The sequence below is a fragment of the Mesitornis unicolor genome, unplaced genomic scaffold, assembly GCF_000695765.1.
Source record: "Mesitornis unicolor isolate BGI_N332 unplaced genomic scaffold, ASM69576v1 scaffold11212, whole genome shotgun sequence".
In the NCBI taxonomy this organism is placed as follows: domain Eukaryota; kingdom Metazoa; phylum Chordata; class Aves; order Mesitornithiformes; family Mesitornithidae; genus Mesitornis; species Mesitornis unicolor.
The window spans coordinates 100,429-124,103 of record NW_010168536.1 but is presented as its reverse complement, the minus strand read 5'-3'; the positions used below and the strand labels follow the sequence as shown (position 1 = coordinate 124,103).

At 41.0% G+C, this 23,675-nt stretch overlaps 1 protein-coding gene across 1 annotated transcript in view; it reads right to left on the bottom strand.

The window, feature by feature from the left end:
• Positions 1-23,675, bottom strand: part of DGKI (diacylglycerol kinase, iota) — a 121,013-nt gene that overhangs the window by 29,589 nt on the left and 67,749 nt on the right. The window contains 5 exon segments of the mRNA XM_010179049.1: positions 17,116-17,241; positions 17,804-17,822; positions 17,825-17,918; positions 19,515-19,555; positions 21,067-21,136. Of these exon segments, the coding sequence (XP_010177351.1) occupies positions 17,116-17,241; positions 17,804-17,822; positions 17,825-17,918; positions 19,515-19,555; positions 21,067-21,136 (350 nt within the window).

Here is a 23,675-nt window from a genome sequence, read left to right as displayed (position 1 = left end):
TAGAACTCCAGTCATAATTAATAACAGTTCATGCCATCTTCACAAAAGCAACATAAACAGACGAAAGAAAGGTCTGCACAGATGTAAGTACAGTAAAAAGCAACATAACAGCAGCAACACAAGAGTTACAGGATACCATAACCAGTGGCTTAAAGCTCTGACAATACTCCAAGAGAGTGAGGGATTATAAAATATGAGGAACCTCCTCTCAGTGTCCACGCTGATGAACAGAAGGGCCCCAGTGAATTCCAGAGATTCATGTCACAGCTGCTATCACTAAGGATCACACTCCTTATCATTTTGGTCAGCACCCACAATAAAGAAACATAAAGAAGTGTTAAGTATTTGCCTTTCATTTTTCCCTTTGCTGCAGTAGCTTGGCTTTGCAAAACTGGTGCTAACTGTACAGCCAAATCTGGGATGTGCCTTGGTTATTTAGACCAGATTGACAGCACACAGTGGGCTGCCACAGCACTTCCGCAGCAAAGATTCTCAACTGCATACACAGCCTTCCCACCCAGGTAACAAGGAGTTTGTTCCTGCAGTGAATGGGACAACCCATGCTTCCTTTCCAAGATATATTTAATTTTGCACCAATGTACAAAAATAACAAATTACTACAGATTTGAAAATGTTAGTGTTGCCAGCAAACAGATCAAAGCTGACATAAGAAAAGCAGCCACAGAGAGGTGAAAGGAAAAGAAGGAACAAAGGGGAAAAGAGCACATGTATATTTAACTGAGTCAGCAGGGGCTGAGGGTTGGAGGGGGGGAAAGAAGGGTTAGAAACCCTGGATTTAGAGGAATAAAGGACCTGAGGAAGGAATCATGATCTCATTCCATAACAGGGGTCTGAAAATGAGGGTTGAGAGATTATAGGACATCAGAAGCAGATATGCAAATATGTAGATGCAAACAGGAAAGATGGAAAGAAAAGAAGGAATCTATCCTTATCAAGTATGCAAATTTTTAGTTTTTAAAAAAGAGAGAGATTTGCAAAGAGAGGAAAGAGTTACAGCACAGCTGGAGCGATGGTCACTGTGAAAGGAAAAAATGTGATTGCCTCATTAAGATTCTGTCTGCAAGAAGCCAATGTGTCTGTATGGATCAGAATTAATTAATCCTTTACTCCCATTAAATCCTCTGATTGCTGCTGAACATCCTAGGCACGCATCCTGCTCTGCTGCCAACCAGGCCAGCTCTGCACTTGCACTTCAGTCATGTCTGTGGAAATATAGTAGGAATGAGGTAACCAAGAGGATTAGCAGGCCTCACTAGGACTCTATCTCACTGCTTTGGTCAGTTAGTTACAGACCTTCCTCCACAACCCCCAGCAGAGGCCCTTCTGAAGGTCAAGAGTCACCACACAGCATTTCCTACAAGGTACCAAGTTTTTACGTATTTCAAAATCTTTTTTCATGCAGGAGTCATGCCAGGTTCCTTAGCTCACGTATCCTGACTCTCCACCTATTGCTAATGCCGTATCCCACAGCATCAGTACAATTTATTCCTTTGTTTTGCTTCTTAATTGCACAGTTTCATCATCTTTCAAATTTTTATTTGAAATAATAAAATAAACAGTACAGATTATCCTATAATTTGGCTCTTCTCTATGCCTGGTAAAACAAACGTCATTAGTTCCTTAAAGCATCAACAGGAGAGACTCTATTACAATAACACTGCCTTCTTGATTAAAACATTAAAGGGAGGGATGAAAAATATGTTTGTGCATATTTAGTGTGCCAAAAACTAGTATGTATTTTTCAAAATGCTACTGCCGTGTACATTTGTTGCTTTGTTGAATGCTTTGAACACAGTGGTTGAACAGTAAGAAATCTAACAGGTACTATTGCCACTAGCAGTGTTTTCATTTGAAAGGCTTCACCAAGCATCTTTTGGAACTGCATAGCCTGGTCTCTCAAGAAAATAAGGTTTATATAAAGTTTATATAATCACAGCATCTTGATGTGTATGTGTGCACCTCTCTGCCTTACCCCAATAAAGCTTAAGCTTGTTGGTTCATTTCACCCATCGTTAACAGTGGGGTTGGAGAGCCAATTCCTGGTCTCCAAAATGCAATATCATAAGCTCAAACTTTCTGACAAGCTGTGAAGCCACAAAGAGAGGTTTTGAATATCTCAGCCACAGAAAAGCCTCAACGAGAGCTCCCACCATTGCAGACACCAACAGTTCAACCACAATAAACTAGGCTTCCTCTGTGCCACCACTGAAAAAGTATTTTGGCAGAGAGTAGAGAGGACTTTCAACATTCTTCTACAATTTCAGGCCTCACATTTAGCAGGGGGGATGTTTTCCAAACCATTCAAGTATTCACTTAACTACACCAAGGGGAGTCTTGCTTGTAAGTGTTAAGGTAAGGAAGTGAGGCTGCTGAAAAGTCCACACTAACAGTATTGGGCATTTCATGCATTGTCTGGTCTACCCCATGCTTATGACAGGCACTAAGGGAGGAAAGAAAGTAAGTCTAATGACCTGCTTTAAATCAGAGACTCACTCCACAGCCACAGGGGGCTTTCCTGACACAAAAAAATTCCAGTGGATGCTCGTATTTCCCATCACACTTCTTTCTCTCAGATCTGTAAGAAGTGTGACGGATATACTGTGGCAGCACTGGTCACCAGACAGGCATCCTGAGAAGGGAGGATTCTCAGCTGCTAATATCCACACATCTATCTTGTGCCTACCAGCTGCCCTCCTAGTATGATTCTAGCTGTGTCTCTGACTGTCATAAAGAAGCAAGTTACCATTCTCCCAACCTCCATGCCTTAAAAAAGTCGAGACAAGTCAGAGATACTTCATAAGAACTAATATGCTGTCAAGATCTGTGGTCCCACCTGGGACTGTTTGGCAAAACACTTTGCCAAATGAAATCTTGAAGAGATTCAAAATAAATCAAACTCCCAAAACCTTTAGGAAAAGCTTCAAGCACTGCAATATCCTGTTCTTGGCAATTTCAGAATGGAATCACTTATTTTTTATATAAACTGTTATTTTTTTCTGACCTCATCTTGGTGTAAACTTAACTTGTGGAACGAGAGGCTTATCACATCCCCACCTCCCCAGGAGGGTAAAGATAGGCCAGATTGTCTATGACTGGCTACATTTCCAGAATTGTGAGGCTGAATTAGCTCTTCTACCAACAATGCTCTTTTCCCATGTATAAATGTGAAAGGGAAGCCCAATTTCAGATATTTTTCTCCAAATGCATTAATCTGACTTTTCTCCTGCCCTGGTTTGACAGATGCTTTATGAAGAGCTATTGCTGTAGTGAATTGTTAAAGCAAAGACAAATATTACCATGATGATAGGGAAGGGAATCAGAAGGGAGGAGGAGGGAAAGTATGTTATCACATCTGTTTGCTTTCCATGCTTTCTGTACCCTTCCTTTCACTATAGGTCCTGCAGTAGTGTTCTCTTCCCATTGTAGAGTGGCAAGCTCTACTTAGAAGAGATAACAGCACTTGCAAGCCTTGGTTTGCAAGGGGAAGCTGTGCATTGCCTATTCCACCAGTCCCTAAGCAAGCAAAGAAGTAGCTTTTGTGTGTAACACAAAATGTACAAGGATCTCTCAAGAAATGAGGTACACATATTTAGAAACGCATATAAAAGCCTGAATAATAATGTGAAAAACCTCAAATCATATGTCCACTAGATTCTTCCACCAAATCGGAAGACTTATGACACATGAGACATGCCCAATTAAAACGGCACTGTGCTTCAGAGTTAATGGTCCGATTCAAAGCTCACTGGAATTTTTCCACTCAGTCTTACAGGCTTTAGATCAATTGCTGGCAAAAATCTAATCCCCAGTATAGCCAAGACAGCCTTCAGTATCACACAAGCCTTCCCCAAACAGCCAAACATTCACAGCTGTTTCCAAGTGTACTCTCCAATGTGCAAGCACCAGATTTATTCAGCACTGGAAGGGTGGAATTGGGAATATTCATTTCTAAGGAGAGGGAAGAGCAGGGACTGTCACGATTTTGATCCCAGTCAACTGAGGCTTAGGAACCTAGAGAAATACAGCCAGCCTCTAGCAGATGAATTCTAACAAAATTTCAGCAAATGGGTACATTATTCATGAAGACAAAAGCCTCTGGAGAAACAAACCCGGAGCTGATGTAAAGCAGCTATTTTAATCAATAAACCTGTAGCAGAAACCATCTGCACCAGGTCTATTTAAAACCAGCCATTTACAATTTAAAGGCCAAATAACAATCAGTGTGCAGTGATTCTGCTGGTTTTTATAGCCATTCCCTCTTTTCCTTGCTTAAGCAATGTATTTCTGCAAACTTTCTAATTCAGTCTGACAATAGCTGCCTGTGATGAGGGGAGGGGAAAAGCTTTCAGATTAAACCCATTCCTTCTCATTTTGCATGTACATCTCTTCAGAATCAAAAGTGGCATCTCTGCTGGGATTTAGTCACATATCCCCAGCTGTGATCGAAGAAAATTTTTAGCACATTAAGTATTTTTAAAGTAAGGTGAGGAAACTCCCTCATTCGGTTATCTGTATCAATGGCTCTAGGACTGTGAGTCCCCTGCAGCCCCAGCTGCAAAGAGTGCCTAATATCTTACTGGTAGAAAGGCAGAACTGCTTGCTTTCCTCAGCATCTCCTACTTGGAGGCACCAAATAAGAGTTAACAGATAATGCTCAGCCTGAGCATCACCATTTTCTGCCATGGAACTTGACAAAAAATAAAAGCCTAAGAATTACTGAGAGATTCCCCACACTTCCACTCTGACCCTATACATGCCCAGTACAGTGACCCTGACTGGCTGGAGATGTGAGCTAACAGCAACCTAGCAAGTTCAACAAAGGCAAATGCAAAGTCCTGCCCCTCAGAAGGAATAAACCCATGCAACAAGACAGGTTGGGGATCTATCAGCTGGAAAACAGCTTCACAGATAAGGATGCAGGGTGTTAGGAGAGTAGGGTAGCCATAGGGTAGATGGAAGTGAATCTTACTCTCTACTCAGTACTTGTGAGACTTGAGAACAAGACAGACATTGACAAATGGGACTGAGGTCCACAAAGGGCTGCAGAGATGGTGAGGCATATGAGGAGAGGCTGAGGGAGCTGGGTTTGTTCGGTAAGAACAGAAGGCTTAGGGAAAATCTTAATGCTGCCTTCAACTACCTAGTGGAAAGGTACAGAAGAGACAGAGACAGAGTCTGCTTGAAGAAAGAACAAGCAACAGTCACAAGCTGGGACATGGGAAATTCAGATTGGATCTTAGGAAAAAATTTTTCACCATGTGGATGATCAGAGGAACAGGTTATACAGAGAGACTGCTGAATCTCCAGCTCTGAAAAAATTCAGAATGCATCTGGAAAAAACTCTGAACAACTTCACCTAATTGGACCTATTTTGAACAAGGGTTTGTATGAAACTACCTTCAGAGGTCCTTCCCACCATATTGTTTTCTGCAATTCTATGAGTCTCTCTACAAAGCTTTCTGCTTTTACTATCCCAGCTTTCCTATCATTCTTTCCTCTCAAATATTTCTCATAGACAATGGCCATACTGTCTCACACACGTGGGAAAATGCTGACCAGCAGCGTTCCCTGAATCTAAAAAATTCCATTCAAGTTATTTACCATTTTGCAGACGTGTCCTGTGAACATGTAACAACAATCTGGAGAGCCCCATTTTTTTCTAATTCTGCTAAAGGCAAAGATTAGTACTTTTCCTAGCTTTTCTGTAACTTCCTTCTGCAGCCTCAGTCTTTACCTGCACAGAAACCATTGCCTCAGGCTGTTCAGAAGAACTCTACCATACAGGGATGTAGCTTAGTGCTTCCTAGGAAAACACGGGCAGCTCAGGTGTATTCCTTACTGTGTCTTAGGCATGCCTGTGACCCTTATATTGTTCCATATCTTTTCTCATTACTGTCTAACTTTTTTTCTCTTACCATTTCTCTGTCCACTACAGAATGCTTTGAATGAAGGGTTGAACACCACAATGCAGCTATGGCTGAAGTTGTACTGACACCCAGAGGAGTTGCCTGGGAATTGCTGCTTAACGAGGGAATAAGGATTTCATTGCAAAATCAGCTGTAAACTCAAACATGTTTAACCACGGTTAAAAAAAAAAAGAAGAAAAAGAAAAGAGAGATGTTCTAACATGTTAATCCTGAAAAAGACAGTTCTACCTTGGAACCAAGGTCAAAACATGACCTAAGAAAGCTGGCTTATTGGTTCTTTGAAAAAGATGGTATTTTCAAAGGACCAGCAAAACCACTGTAGGGTGATCATGGACTGTTTGTTGGTTTGGGTTTGGTTTTTTAAATATTTAGCATCTCTTTCTCTTAACACCACATGACACTGAAGTATCCTCAGGGGAATGTAAGCCATTCATTTTGAAGAGGCCCTGATCCAAGCTACTCTGAAATGCTATTCTTCCATTTCCAGATTTGAATTAAATCTTCAAAAGCCTCACTGACCTACCTGTCAACTGCTTGACAAACCTGAGGGGCAAAAGGTGAAGGAAAGGCACACAGAATCACAGAATGTTAGGAGTTGGAAGGGACCTCGAAAGATCATCCAGTCCAAACCCCCTGCCAGAGCAGGATCATCTAGACTAGCTTACACAAGAGTGTGTCCAGGCAGGTTTTGAATGTCTCCAGAGAAGGAGACTCCACAACCCCTCTGGGCAGTCTGTTCCAGTGCTCTGTCACCCTCACAGGAAAAAAGTTTTTCCTCATATTCAGATTGAACCTCCTATGCTCCAGCTTGCTCCCATTGCCCCTTGTCCTGTCATTGGACATCACAGAGAAGAGCCTGGCTCCTTCCTCCTGACACTCGCCCTTTATAAATTTATAAACATTAATGAGGTCACCCCTCAGTCTCCTCTTCTCCAAGCTAAAGAGACCCAGCTCCCTCAGCTGCTCCTCACAAGGGAGATGCTCTACTCCCTCAATCACCTTTGTGGCTCTGCACTGGACTCCTTCAAGCAATTCCCTGTCCTTCTTGAACTGAGGGGCCCAGAACTGAACACAATATTCCAAATGCGGTTTCACCAGGGCAGAGTAGAAGGGAAGGAGAACCTCTCTCCACCTACTAACCACACCCCTTCTAATACACCCCAGGATGGCATTGACCTTCTTGGCTGCAAGGGCACATTGCTGGCTCATGGTCATCCTGCTGTCCACCAACACCCCCAGGTCCTTTTCTGCCTGGCAGCTTTCCAGACACTCGTCCCCAAGTCTGTAGCGCTGCATGGGGTTATTGCGACCAAAGTGCAGGACTCACGCAGAAAGACAGTAGCTGATGTGGTTCTAACCCTAAGAGAAATAAAGCAAGACCTAGCCACGCCATGTAATATTTTGGTGAAACAACAGACTGGATGTCAAGGGACAGGATGCTGTTTGAAGCAACTCTGGAAGAGGAACTAAAGGGGCGCAGTATATGCACTGCCTTAACATTCTACATGAAAACCAAAAAAAGATGTTAGGTGCAATTAGGTAATAAATCATCTGGCCTCTTTCCTCAACAATGGATCTGCATACTTTTACTTTTTCCAGGAAAAGATTAACCCAGAGGTCATTCTGCTATGACTTAAATTTTTTATTTAACCCAGAGAAATGAATTATTTTGATAACCACAAGGCCATGACAGCCACACTCAAGCACATCAGGTATACTCCAATTCAGAAGACATATCCCTATTTGGCCCTTAGGCTAGATGGAGATGAAGCACATCAGCTGCTTGTTATCTTGAAATTTGGCTCAAACAATCTTAGGCCAGTTTGGGTTTCTAAACAATCTAGAAGCTACCCTAAGTGGTGTGCATGTTACCACAAAGCAAACCAGTCAATCCTGATAAATAGCCTTCAGTGGTTTTGGGAAAAGAGACATTGAAACCTCAGGAACAGATTCTTGCAATTATGTGCGTAAATAAGTGGCCTGATTCTCACAACTGCTAAGCACTAAGCAACCCTCACTTGTTTGCCATCTTTAAAAAAAAAGTAAAAATTAAAAAAAAATCACCTCAGTTAACATGCATAACACAGAGGTCCTAGACAGAGCAGAATTGCTGATCACTTTATACTCCTGCTATAGAGTAATTAATGGAGAATAAAACTTGTAATGGGAGTTTCAGATATGGTTTTGTGCTGCACTTTTAGAAGCCTGGCACAGAAACAAGAACCGAGGAGTCAGGGTTACACTGGCTGTAAGCCACCTCTGGCTCTCTGATTTCAGCTCTTGGCATAATTTAGCCAGGTCCATCTGTCCCTGCTTGCCCATGGGCATCAACACTGCCAGGAGCCTCAGCGAGGCTCTGTGTTACGGCCTTGCTCCTTATGTATTTCCCTCCCTTGCACACACCTCTGTGCCAGCACTGCTAAATGCTCCATCAGTCTCAGCCACTGAGACAAAGCTACAGGTTTTAGTGCTCCTTTCCCAGTGCAGAGGAGCAGCAGTGAAGCAAGGACAACTTTTCTACTTCCCCATTTGAATGCTTTTAAGCTTTCAAAGGTTTCTCTTCTTACCTGAGAAATCGTTTGGCAGGGATTTTACGAAGAGACAGTACCTCCTACATCATGGTGTATATGCCCTAGTCCGAGGGAACTAGGACACACACATCTTAGACATGGGAGAGCAAGGGCAGCTCCCTGTAGAGCAGCCATGCCAAGATGCACAACCTGAGGAACATCCTGCTTGTCCCTCAGCAGTTTCCAGGTGAACTGCAGAATCTCTCCCCAGCCCAAGCACACCAAATCTAGCCCATGTTCACAAGTACTTTCTGTTTCAAGAAACATTTTCCAGAAGAAATAAACCTCTCTCATGCACACCTCCACCAAGCAAAAACAGCTCACCAATACATTCTTCAAGCAGCCTTAGTGAAAAACCTCACTTTTTGTTCAAGGAGCCAAGTGATTGCTCATGTTAGAATACTGCTCCCAAACTCATCCAAACACTCTGAACTCTGTCTAAAATACTAAATTGTAAACCTCAAAACACGACCTATTTTCACATGACTAGGCTTTGCATACAATTTCTTTTTGCATGGTATTTTGACATTTTCCCGTTTCCAGCCACAGCTGAAAACTGACATGCAGATCTACAAAGAGTTAGAGAAAGTTAGCAAAGGTTTGACTTTTTGGAATTTAACATGGTCAACTCAGGCAAGCTAGTTCTTCTGTGTGATAGTCTAGAGCAATTATTTTACCAAACTACCTTTCTATTCTCTTTGCATGCCTCTTAAACCAGAACTTAAGACTATAAAATGGTTTATCAATAAATACAGTCTGAACACATATTATGAGATGTCCTAGTGTGAAAGCTTGGACATGCTGTGTATTCCAATGTGTGTGTTGCATATGTACGGGACTGTGTTTCATATCCATGCCCTGAAGCTTATTAGTTTTGGCTTTGACAAGACAGCTTGGTACTGAGTGAGAGCACATTAAGAACCAGTCTCCTCTCTGAGCAGATGGCAGCTCCTTATGGCAGGGACAGAGCACATGGACACAGGCTTGCTGATCCTGTGCAATGCTCAGAAAATTAAGATTGAGATAGTTTGGGGTTTTTTTCTTACTTCAACTCTTACAAATAAGTAACAAATACACAAATACAGAAGTGTCTGTTACCTAAAACTATAGGGTTCATGTCTTTTCCAACTTTTACTGGAGTAGAAGCCTGCCATGCTGGACAATATTCACCCTGTATTTATAACAAGGGTTAAAGCAAGCCCAGAATGACATGCTTTCTTTCTGTCAATCATCCTATATAACCTCAGTAAACATAGCTAGCCCTTCTTTCAGTACCTTTAATGTCACTGGGGGCTGTTTGCACTCCACAGAGCTGATGAGAGGTATATTCACATTCTACAGTGGCATCATCGACTCCACTCCCTTCTTTAACCTCCTCTTGCAGACACAGTTATCATGTGCCTGATGCTTGCAGGAAAGCAGTAGGCCCTAAAGATCAAATTATCAAATGTCAGTTTCTTTTACCCAGCCAAATGGAAAACAAGGGTACAAGAAATGAATGTCTTGATATGTTCCCTTGCTGCCCTTGCTGTAGAGCTGCTTTACTTTTCAATGCAGATTCTGTGTCTCAATCCAAGGGCTAAAGTAAACAAGCACGGATGGAAGCAAAGGGGGAAAAAAAGGATACAGAAATAGTTGTAACAAGAAAAGAGAAAAAAGAAAGAACTCTACTGCTTCAGCCTTGGCTATCAGCCAGAGAGTGGAAAGCAGATATATAGCTGTTATGGTAAATAACTTAAAGAAAACCAAGGCACCCAGCTATCTGTACTCTGTCAACATCAATTTCATTCTTTAAACACACTCCAACAAAAAAAACCCAAAAGTTACATTCCACATAGAAAACCTTTTCATCCCCTTATCTACCAGAACTATTCAGAAAGCATTTTCAAGCTATGTGGTATCTGACTTTTTCAACATCCAGGTAGAAAGGTCCCTTTGTCAAGCACATGTGTATTCTGTTGCTTGAAATCACCCCAAGGAGCAGAGGAGAGCTGGACTGCTTGCATTTTCCTTTTGGAAAGTGGGTTGCCAGTCAAGAAGCAAGATCTCTCTAAAGAAGCCAATTTGTAGTCTCATAGAGTGTGGGAGTGTTTTGCATGTCACTGTCTGCCAAAATAATTTGTCAGCAGGGTGAACTTCCTCAGCTGTGCATCAGGTGTTGAGATCTTACAAAAATCATTAAGAGCCCTCCTTGTGAGGGCTCAGGGGCAGGTGGGTGGGAAAAGAGGAAGCTAAAATCCCACCCAATACACTCCAGGGAGCTACATTCTGAATAATAAAATTATTTGGTAATAAGTACTGATGAGAAAAAAACATCCTACAGGATGCCGTACAGGATGTACTCTATTTACTCCACATATTGAAGGGGCAGAAACACAAACCCACCTCATCAGATGTGCCTACTGTTGTTAAAACCCCTTAGCAATTCAGAACCTCAACAGCAAAGGCTGAAGACTTAATTCTGGAAGAAAACAAACACTATTTGCATTGCACTCACATACACCAATAAGGCCATACACATGCAAATCTAAACTAAATTCTGATTTCTTCCTTTTCCAATTACGGTTAACAAGAGCAGAAGAAAAAGACAGTGCCAGTGTTACTGGGAGAGGAATTGCCAGGATGATGTGTAAGTACCAAATACTAAAGACTGTTGCAGAAATTTTAATAAGTAAAAACCTTGATTTTCCTACGCCTCAGTTCTCTGTAGACAAGGCCAGACTCTGGCAGCAGTGACATAAAAAAAATCTACTAATTAACAGGGGAAGAGGTGATTAAATAAGGTTTTCCATGTATTCAATTACTTAAAGGTGACACCAGAAGTTGCTGAAACTTCATGTTAAGCAGTTTCTAGAACCATCCGATTGTCACTGTTTGCAAAGGTCCCTCAGGTTTGGTGGGTGTAATCACCATAGAGCCATGGCTCATCTACTAAGTAACACTTTCTCTAGTGCTGCTTCCATATCTTTAGACACAATCTTTCCATGCCCAGAACTATCTCTGAGAAGGTATCAATACGGTTGAAGTAACAGAAGGCCTCTTGAATCCTGAGTCAAGAACATGTGTTCACATACACAGTCTGTATGTGATACATTCAGGATATACCAAAAACATATCTCATGCAAGCCAGTATTTGAAAATATATTTTGGTGCCAACATTTCTCTCCATCCTCTGTGATTTTAGCATTATTTTCCTCTCTAAACTGTTCCCTTTTTCTGCAGTTGAGTCAAGGTGTGTCTACTAATTAGACATATGCCTTCTTTGTCATGAAAGTCTCCAGAAATGGGGGTAAGGGAAGATTTACAGCAGCAGCTGTAGAAAAAATTTCCTAATGGTGGATTAATAGTAGTCTCTATCTGGAATGTGCATGAGATTTTTAGTATTGTGACTGCATCACACTGACAATAGTAAGAGCTTTAAAAACATAGGACCAGACCCCACACTGAGATGCATCACTTTTTCACCACTCAATCTCACTCAGGGAACTTGCTCTCCCTCCAAACAATTTCTTATTCATTTGCTATATTCTTACTTTTTTTTTTTGCTTTCTTCAAAGTACTTTCCTTATTTAAAGCATATGTACCTTTCCCTGAATCATTCTCAGTTCTCTTTACATCACTTTTGCGCTCTTTTGAGTTCATATCTTTCCTTTCACTAACATTCCCTCCTTTTAATACCACTTTCCTAGCAAGAGGTGGAAGGCTGCTTTAGGCAAACCTTTCTCCTCCTCCACTTTAAGGTAGTAAGAGTGGCACCTGGCAAACTACTTGTAGAAGCATCTAAGATAACAGAAGAGAAAGAAAAGGGAGAGTTAAACATAAATAGACTGCACTTTGTTAGGCTTTATTTCTATTACAGGAGCATACAGTGAAAGGTGAGATGGTGATTTATGCCTTCACTCAAATGAGATTTGTTTGAATGCAATGGAGCCTCATCTGGGATTTTAAACAATGGAAAGTAATTTGTACAGGTGTACAAATAGCTGATTAAAACATATGCACTTCACTCTTGTGGCTTAATCTTATAAATGCAGCTTGAACTAAATCTGAATCAGAAAACTAATTCAGGCTTTGTTATCAAAACATGCTGTGTTTCCGATGCAAGAGTGTTGGTGAAACGTGAACTTTTCAAGTGATCACCAACCTTCAAAATTTCAAAAGTTCACTATGACTAGGCAGCTTCTGCCTAGCGTGTTCAAATCCTGAGTGACTTCTTTATATTTTGTTAAATTTCACTAGATTAGCATTCCTTTCTATGCACAAACTTGCAACCCTGATGCTCTTCTCACCTTGTACCACACAAAGATTTCTCTTAAAAAAAAAACCTAAACCACCTTGTAACATCTGTACTGTCACAGTGATTTCCTGTGCAATGATCTGATTCTTGTGGCTGAGTTAAAACACTTGGCATTTAGCCTTTTTTCTCCTTCCTTCTCAGGAACTAGGTTATTATTGTCTCATAAAGCAGTGCCTGGGTGGTATTACTAGCCAATTAATGTCTATTTAGTGTAGTGGTCTGCAGCCACCTTCCACCCCCTCCAGGCATTTTTAATTCCTCTCCTTGACAGGACCAGATGGCATTCTGGCCAACCTTCACCCACCCTTCACAAGCCATGCGCTCAATCCAGACAGTGCAGCTAGCAGTTTTGGAAATGCATTTCCATCACAGCTGAGCAGATGCTAGAAGAGGGGCTGCTACAGCCCCAAACAATGGGAAAATTAATGACCTCAATTAAAAGATGTAGCTCAAATCTCCACCAAGGTATAGTCACCTTTTCACTTTTGTATGCTGTTGTGGTTTTTATTTTATTTAATTTTCCACCTCTCATCACATAACAGGGTGTCAAACACGTAACTAGGAAGAGAAATACATGGCCAACAACGACTGCTTACAGCAGGCTATGAGGGAATGGTCATCCCCATCTCACTGTACCATTTGATCATAGGATAAATCAGGATGATGAACCCACTCATGTTCAAAGGAAGAGTCCAATTACATGTTTCAGTGGAGTCAGCCCAAATACTTAGCTTTTTTCAAGATCAAGCACCAGTAGTCTAAGTAATGGTCTTCCCGTTGGTTTTTTGTATGCAATGTTCACGCTAATTTGATGTTCCTATTAAGCTATGATCTGTCCCAGCTTCTGGCTGCTGCATCAAGATGCTCTCTCATGTCCTGCCCTCTCCACAGTATCAGTCACACATCAAAGATCCATCAGAAAGGGAGCAAAATGTGAAATACCATTAATCAAAAAATACCTGAAAATTAACTAAAATGAAGCTCACTTAATTAAAAACAGAAGCATAAATAATTTTTTTCTCAGAAAGACCCTGGCCTCAAAACCATTACACTCAATTTACCCTTTACTCCAACCGCTTGTGATCAAAAGCAACACCAAACATCATAACTATTTTTAGACCACATATTCTCTTCTTTGCTTTCATTGACTGAAGTAATTTAAAGGATCTCTCTATTTGCATACTTTGTCTATTTAGCTATACTTCTTACTTGTCAGAATCAACTACTTCATCTTAGAGAGGTTTTATATATACATATACACACACACACACATATGTGTGTGTATATATATATATATAGATATGTATATGCAGTGATACCAGACACACTTTAAGCAGCCTGCAGCCATAGTATGATCAGCTGTGGTCTAATCTGCTCCTAACATCTGAGGAGGGCTACTCCCAACCCCTGTTTGGGAGAAAAATGACCACTGAGAAAACAGCCCCAGTGGGTCAATTGATAACACTTTCTCTCACAGCAGATCCCCTGTCACTTGCCTTAGTGACAGGCTATAGGATATTGCATTTTGAGCTGGAAGTGCTGTACAGTATTTTGGACTAGATGTAAGATGTAAAACACTGATGACGAGAGAGGGAGAGAGAGAGAGAACTCCAAGTACAGGAGGAATTGTCCCCCCTCTGTATTCTGCCATATTCCTTTTTGGGAATTTTGCTTAAGTCCTTTACATAAGTTTTATTTGAAAAATAATTTCTGAAGGAACAAGCCTCTGTAAAGAACCTGCGAGCTACTTCAATTGCCAAAATATAATAGTGCTTTCTAAGTGTTTTTTTTAAATGCCAGGTTAGAAAGATTTTTTCAGTTGCAAAGTCAAGCATCCAGAAGCTTGGAAATGCCAGAGCTCCTATCATCTGAACATCATACTTCAGCCCTGTTGCATTCAAGCATTTTGACAATCTTTAATCACATTGCAACCCACTACTTTCTTCTACTGGACTCTTGCTTCACTGTTTAAGTATAGACTTGATGATATCTTTTTGTATTTTGTATATGCAGTGCACAGTCTTAAGATTTATTTAATCCACACTACCAAAGCTGTGCACAGAATGTAAAATTATTTGCTTCCTCCTAAGCATCTCTGATAGAGTCTGCCCATAGTATCCAGGTTTCTTGTGGCTATGAAATTTACCCTCACTGTGCTCCTCTAAAGTGAGGTTGCAATATTATCTGTATTCTGCAGCTGGGAAAATGAGAGTCAGAAGGAAGGCAGGCACAAACTTTCTATTAATTTTAGTAATACAACATGAGGCACACAAAATGCCTATTTGTCAGTTTCCAGCACTTTACTCTCTTTCAAAGTTTCCTTGTACTGGTCTCCCAGGAACCCACCCCACTTCAGAGTAGAGACGCACAGAATGAGGAGCCTGTTGTTACTGGCCACTCATGAAAAGTTTGTTGTAAATCTGCATCACTCAGAAATTCTGTCAGGAAAATTGAGGAGAGAAGCCAGTCCTCCAGGGCAGCATTCAAGTGCTTTAACTGTAATAATATCTTGCTTTCTCTGCTGCAATCCCCCACCTCAATTACTATACACCTTCCAGCTTGGCAGCAAACAAGACAGGGTCTAAACATACTTCAGAGCTTGCACACTGGTATAGACAATAATCTGTATGAGCCAAGAACTCCGGATTCTGGAGACAAACAGTCACAGATCCTTTCCCTCATGCCCCTAACCTGTCTATGTCCTCCTCCTTTTTGTTATTCCCATTCCAATTTCCCAGACATCTGTTCATTCCGCTACCAGTAGTACAACATCTCAGGAAACAATCGCTGGATTTATTTACTTTAAAGAATGTAATTTAAAGCAGCACATTTTCCACAAATTTTGTCTTCAGAAATAACTGACTTTTTTGTTGAAGTTTTAACTAGAAGAAAAAGAATCAGAGACTGAGTTTTATGATGAAAAATTTCAGCCAAAACAATTAAAGTTTAGAGGAGCTATAAAGAAAACAATTTCTTACAGTAGGCAGTGACAGGTATACTTTACTCCAGGCAGTACTACTGACTTTGCTTGTAATTAATAAATCCACCAAATATAATCGTTCCAGATAAGCAAACATTTCCAGTCACACTGATGTAAACACAAGCACTTCTCTTATCAGCTAGAAGTTAGTCCACACATTGTCACCATCTCTCCACACTTGCTGAAAGTATCTAAGCATCATTTTTTTGCCAGCTTTGCTATGCAAAGAGCATAAAAACAAGAACTGATCCAAAATCCCTCAGAGTTATAGGAGAAAACCAGGTGAGTGTCTCCTGGCACTAATACCCAGATCACCCTTTCTTACCATGACATCTCTCTCCTGCCAGGAGTTTCCAGTTTGCTGAGAAGTTTCCCGTTTGTAGCCTGTACTCAGCAGGCACATTGCAGGCCCCCTTCCACTCACTCCCAAGACAAAGACAAACTGAAACAACGACCACATGGCCACTATTTATAATTTTTCTATACTAAGTTTTAAAATCTGTCCATAGGGATCCAGTTACAGTAGAACTAGAAACATAAAGCAGAAGTAATGTACACAATTACAACCTGATGTACTTGGGAGGGGGGGAACAACCCCCAAAACACCAGAATTTTTCAAAGCCAGGCAACAGAGTTCAGACAGGTGCTTCTCATTTAAACTTTGGTAGCGATTATGGATCTACTGCTGGTTTTAAAAATCTAAAGTGAAAGGATAAAAAGCTGAGAATCACTTCTAAAATATGCAAGAGGAATATGAGATGTTCTTACACAAATCTGAACACACCAAACAGGATTGTGATGGTAGAAATCTCTTACATGAGGGAATTATCAGCAACAAAACCACTGTTTAGTCATTCTGTACCACCGATGGTATCTCTGTTTCAAGATTATATGGAAACTATTGCCTACATCTTTGAAAGTAAGCAGCAATTGTAGAGGTTTCTGCTTTGTCACATTGCATCAGAGCTACATTAAGGGTGAGTGCTTCAGCCTTTCTCATAACCAGTGGTCATGAAGGTTCCCTCAGCTGGAACTTCAGGAATCCAAATTAATGTAATTAGTATTAGAAACTCATATCTAAGTTTATTAAGAGTGCAGGGTGCCACTGAGAAAAAAACAAACAAACAAAAAAACAAACAACAAACAAAGGCAAGAACATATAATAATGGAGAAAGAGAAAGAAACAGAAAGGAGGAGCAAAAGGACTTCTATAATTTCAGCATGTCAGCACAATTCATTAAGCTTAAAGGAGCCACTAGGAGTGGTTTGTGGTGATGGTGACAGTGCATCATCAAGCAGAGAAATGCAGAGGGCTCTTACTGCAGCATATGTGTCTGGCTGGCGTCCTTTGGTTTGTCAGGTACCTCGTAGTGCGGGGAAATCTTGCCGAGGCCGCTGTCACTCAGCATCCTCTTTCGCACTGCAGGGTTCCACCGATCTGATATTCTAGGGAGGAAAAAAGGAAAAGAAAGGCATTCATCCCATCAGAAATTACCTCACATGCTCCAATTTGAAGCTGTCTTATGCTTACTGGTTCCCAGCAATTTTTAGCCCACAGCAAGCTAAAATAGCTTAATTCACTATAAGTATGAGACTGTTCCTAAAGATGAACAGGAGCATTTCTGGTCTGTCCACAGGATGAGAAGAAACAGAGACACTTCACCATCATCCTTAGGCACAAAGGGCTTCAGTTCCTTATACATGGTATCAGAGCCCTAATCATGCAGAGAAGGGGCTTGTAACTCGACTGATAGAGATTTATGGCAGGGCAGACACAGTCGAGAGGTGTGAGGCGGTGAAAAGTGCTGAAGTCCATTAGTCCTGCTGTGTGCTCCAGGATGCCTAAAGGAGTAGATGTTATTCCACTATGGCTGCATCAGATCCTGTTCACAGCTTCCTACCTAAGATCTCCCCTCCCGCATCTCCCAGTCCTTCAGAAAAGGGGACTAGAAAAATTGATGCCCAACTCTAATATGGCTGCTAAAAGCCAGATCCCAGCACCACTCACCCAGAGGCCTGCTCCACTTTCCTGGTGGCGTCCCCACCTGCTGTGACATTACCAGCTCTGGGTCCAGAATAAAAATCTCGTCCTGCGAAATTTCTGTCACAAAGTGCAAATGTTCCTGTTGGAGTGATACAAGGGACAAATAATGAACCTACAGCATCACTGGTCTCTCAGAGCATCCAGCTGGCTATAGGGAAGCTGGGTGCACATCAGGATCTTTGGAGAGCATTCATAGGACTCTGTCTGTGTATTTATTTAAGCACACACACATACACACAGAGAGAAACCAATGCCACTGAAGTCACCAATAAATACTTAGTTGATTTAAAGCCAAACAAGAGTCTCAACCAGCAAGTTTCATGCTCACACCAACACCAAAAAGGCTGCTACTCATTGACTTTGTGTCATTCAGCTGAAAACTGGAGGTCTACTTAAAAAGCTGAGGTTTGCATTTCAAAATGAGGACCAGCACCTAAGGTCTGCCCTCTGATGACAGCTGGCAGAAATTTCCGTTGCTTGGGTGTATTCTCCCAGAGCTCCGTTGCTTGCCCATTCTGGTTTCACATCTGTTACCAAAGCTTTCTTTCTTAGTTTCTCTTTTTCGTCATTGACACTGAAGGCTCATTGTCCTTCAAAAAACACCGAGTGTGAGTAGGCCTGTCTATGTAAGTGAATGGACAGGAAAATTCCCACCGTTTGTGCACTGGCACCTTCACACACTATTGATCTCTTCCCCACAGAAATACAGGGCAAAGGAGTAGGAGGACAAGATGACAATTTGTACAGAGTCAAGTGTTAAAGAAATGCAGAATAAGCCAAACAGAGTCACATTGCCCAGTTCAACCTATAGCAGCATCTTCTTCACCCTTGCTTTCCAAATGCCAAAAGTACAGCTTCATCAAAGCATTTATATGAGTGTGTGCAAAGAAGTCCCATGGTGGCTACACACAGACTCTGAACCTGGGACCTCTGAACTAAAGCCCTAGCTCCTTCTGCTTCAACTAAAGCACCAGCTGCTTTTGCTAGGAAGCAGTCATATGTTCATGTGATTCAGAAGCAGCAAACACAGTTCTCAGGGGGACCAGATACAAATGACCACTGTGTGAAATCAACACTTTGCACTTAATGCTGAGCCATTAATTGTCCTGTTCTGGCTACAAATCAGAAACACCAAAAGCTTTGTAAAATTTTCAAAGTGTCTTTTAGAAAACAAAAAAAGGATTATGTAATCTATACCACAGGTTTGAGTGCAATAGAGCTACACACTGTTTTGGGGTTTCTTGGGAATATTTGATATAGCTCTGTTCATAATTCTCAGCTTGTAACATCACCTTAATTTCCATAGCTATTCTAAGTCACACACACAGAGTCAAGACTTCTGGTGACTAAAAGCATCAGTGAAAAGGTAAATTCAAGTACTCTGGTGCCACACAGATGCCCTTAGTAAGACTCGATAAGGACAACAACTGTAGAAAATTCTGTGCATCAGATTGATAGTAAACAGAAGGGGAGATGGTCAGCAGATATAAAACTTCAGTGAAACAGTGTGAATTACATCAGCTTAAAAATGGCCCAGAATTTTTCTCTACTTTTAATAAGATATCAGTATCATTTTGGAATACACAGGAGGAATGGCAGATAATTCATTTTAAGCTGCATTTGAAATAGCTTTAAAAAAAAAATCTACAGAAACGGTAACTGAATCATGATTTACCTGAGATCTGTCAATGCGGTAAAAACGATCAGCAGAAGTTGCTGCAAAACAAACAGAGCCACAGTGAAGAAAATGGTCTGAGCAGAACTGCATGGACAAGATGGGCTGAGCTAACATCACTAACACGCAAGACAACCTCTGTGTCAGTGAAGTCACAGTGGTTTCACAAAAACATCATCTGATTTATTCATTATGTCCATATTCCTATCTCATTAAATAGTGAATTTAAAGGTGAGGCTTAACAAAACAATATTAACTGAAATTATTAACTTGAAATAAATATTTAAAAATGTATAAAATGGATTTCAGGCTTATAAGACAAATTGATTACATTAACATATGTGACAGAAAAAGCTGCATTGTTCCGATGAGAGTATAGCAAGCATATAATGAAACTGATGGGTCTAATAGGATTAATTCAAATTTCAAATCTAAAGAACAATAACATGCTTGGGAGCTCTTTGTACATCAAATGCATGCCACAGATATTCACCCTGAATTACCAATACACTTAAGGAAAATATATGCTACTCATGAAAAGCAGATGAAAATAGGGGAGATTCACTAAATAAAGCATCTAATATGAATCTTGTCACTGCCAAATAATTTATATTACTAAATCAAGAAATACTTTATCATCTACAATGTACTTCATTAGATATGATTTTTTTGCTTCTGCTTTGCATTTAGTTTTGCCAGTGAAATCAGATTCGTTCATTCTGGAGTTCTGACACAAGAGCACAGTGATACAGCATTGGAGGTTTTGGCTCTGCAAGAGAATATTAAATCCCTAAAGACAAAAACTGAATGCATCTACCCACCCAGCTTTCTCCAAAAACCAAATGGAGTCTCAATATGGTTTTTATCAATTTTCCTCATGAGACACAAGGAAGAGTGATTAGAAATTGCCAAGGAGAAATTGTTTTTGTTTAGAACAAAAAATTTCAGCCTTCCCATGCTGAAGCTTTCGCAAAAACAGATGCCATCCATTTCAGCTGGTAATTTCAGTGCTCTGGAGCCTGATGTAAAGCCCAGATCAGCCGTCTGCTTTGACAAAGTCTGGGTCAAATACAAGTGCAGCGCTCCAGGAAGTTAAGTGAAGTGCAGTCTTACAGGGAAAGGGAGGCATGTTTCTATCACCTACACACTATAGTACCTAACCACTATGGTACTTGAAGAGAAATCAGAGTGAAGAACGCAGCCTTACCAGCAGCAGCGCATTGTCACAACCAGCTGCACTCTGAATCCAGGCAATGCCATGCAATAAGTGCTGCTCATCACAGCAGAGGCACTAATAAAACCAACCTCTAACTACTCTTAGAAGAAAATGTCTCCTTGAGGTGCAAAGCCACAGCAGATATTTTGATTGCTGGATGAAGGACCTGTTTCCTTTTTCAGAGAGGAAAGGGGGGGTACTCAGCTCCTTTTTTACCTACTCATTGTAACAAAAAGGAACAGTAACACCTCTGTAATACTCTCAGATGAACTGTCCTTCACATGCACACCAGAAGCAAGCAGCATGCTAAGCACAAGAGAAGGGAGATGCACTTACCATCTAGGAAGCACCATCTAGGAGAGAGCCTCTGAACAGAAAGTACTCTGGGGAAAGAGCTTTCCTGGTCCTGGATAGGGCAGGGAAATGACATAAAAAACAAGAAACTATTTTTTCTCTAAAATGGACTATTTACTAGCCTCTGCTTTTTTTTCTTTCTTTTTTTTTTTTCATTTTGCTCTACTGACATTGCAGTACATGCAAAACCTACATAACCCAAACCCACTGGATTTGATTCTCACTGACATCAAGGTTTGACTGTAATATAGAGACGAGTAAATTGATACAGTTAGCTTCATTCAGATCCTCAGCTATTACCTTCCTTCAGCTCAGCAATGCCAAAAAGCTTTGCATCAAAACCAGCTTTCTCAGCTCTACAGCCCCCTTTATTGGTGGGGACACAGGAACAGAGAGAGGTGAAAGAGGTCAAAGATACACATCAGTATCAAACAACAGGCATGAACTCGAATTACTATGTTCATTTTTTGTGTGCTTGCCACCTTCCTTTATTCTACCTCAGTACTTTTACACTGTTTCCCTCCTCTTCCAATCTGACACTCAAAGCAATTACCCACTGTGCCTGTCTCTGGTGTGTCTCAAATGCATATCGGGGTAAAAAAAGTGTTATCCCCTGCACCTAAAACAGAGAGAGTGCAGACCTGGGGACCTGCTCCGGCCAAACAAGCAGGCATTCTACATCAACATGTTCCTGTTCTGGCCAAAAAAGCTAGCTTCTTGAGAGCTGGAGACATTACTTCAGGAGCCAAATCAAACGACTGGGAAGAGACAAAGACCTTCTGCCTGACCTGTACTCACCACAGAGTCAAACAGGCTACCCCTTCCTTTTTCAGCTCTCACGGAGCTGGAGAGGCAAAAAGGATCTCAGAAAGCAGAGAGTGGTCATGGATTTGCTCCACGCTGCCAGTGGATGGCCAGCCAACTTCCTAAAGTCACTGGGACACAACATTTAAACACAAACAGATTTGCACATGACAAAACACAACAGCATGGATCTTGGGCTCACACCCAAAATTTGTATAGAGCCTAGTTCTATCCTTATTTACATCTTAAGCAGTAAAATCAGCACATCTGCAAATGATGTCAATTCAGGCACAAACTAGCTCAAGATTAAACTTTATTCCTCCTTCAGACAACAGACTACAGAGTGGCTACCAAATCACAAGGAAGGATAAGAAAAAGTAGAAGCAATGGGGAATAAAGGTACCTTTAAGAAAAGTATTGCTCTGCATGGAAAGCAGAGAATGCGAACAATGTATATGTATATATATTCATGACATGGGCATAGAATGGTGAAAACAGACCAGGATACAATAACATATTATTGGGGCTTCTCAGAATATCACATGGGGGTCCAGCAGTTTTCCTGACAGCAGGATGCAGGACAAACTATTTTCGTACTAGGAATTGTACAGCTATATCAGGTCAGCAGTTGTCTGAAGGTCCAACACCAGAAAGAAAAGGCTGGCTGAAAGAGTGAGTTTCAAAAAGTAAATTCAAAGAATCATGGGCTTTCGGTCAGAAGGGACAATGGGGCTATGAACACTTAACCCCTAGCATAACACAGAAATCCACCACTCCAGCCAAAACTCCAGCAGACCATGTAGAAAGGCACCCAGCCTAAGTGAGAGACTCCAAATGACACAAACTCCACCATTCCCCAGGCAGCTGGCACTGTCTGCTTTGTTATGCAAAAGTGCAGAAACACCAATACAAAAATAAAGTTTATGGTGTATCAAACACATCCCACACATTCATACAGATTCTTAAAGGTTCACAATTTCCTATATATTTTTCTCTGTTTATACTGCCTAGCGTTCATATCATTAAGAAAATGTAGAAGTGATAGATATCTCTCAGCAATTTATCTTACTGTTTTGCAAATCTGACATATTTCTAAAATACTTCTTGTCTGAGTAGCCATGGGTGAGAATAAGTTATGAAAAAAAAAAGAAACAGAAAAATGAGAGTTTCATCAGTTCAATTCCCCAGGCTGCCTAGATATTTGTCAGTAAGACCACGGGGAAGAAGCAGTTTGCTTTCTTCAGCCTAGGAAAAATCTCAGAGAATGCTGAAGGAAGCTGTCATTTCAGTCTGACTGCATAAAACACTTTCCGAATTGATTACAGAGCAAATAAGGCCCTCATATGTCTCAACATATGGCAGACATTGCTTTTTGATAAAGGTATCTGCCACTCTTTCAGCCACCTGAGAAAAAATGAGGTCATGCTGATGCTGTACAGGTACACACAAGTTCATAGCTTCCCCAGCTTCCTGGTCAGCTCCACTATGTGTTGTTTTAAAGCAGCTCTGATGATAATTAGCTTTTTGATGGACACTCACTTTTCAGCCAGGTGAATGCATACCAGTGTCTGGCATGAGGCTGCTACAAAGTACTATTCATTTAATTTGGTATCATGACAGTTTTTGCAAGATTCATCTTATTAGCTTCTGCCTCTGGGATTGACTGAGATCATCTATTATTGTCTTTCCTTGCTGGTTTGTCTCCTCAGTGCCCTAAAGTCTGCCAATAGTCCTGGCAACAGATCTTGTTTGAAATGTTACTGCAGCAACTTACAGACTTTGCTTGA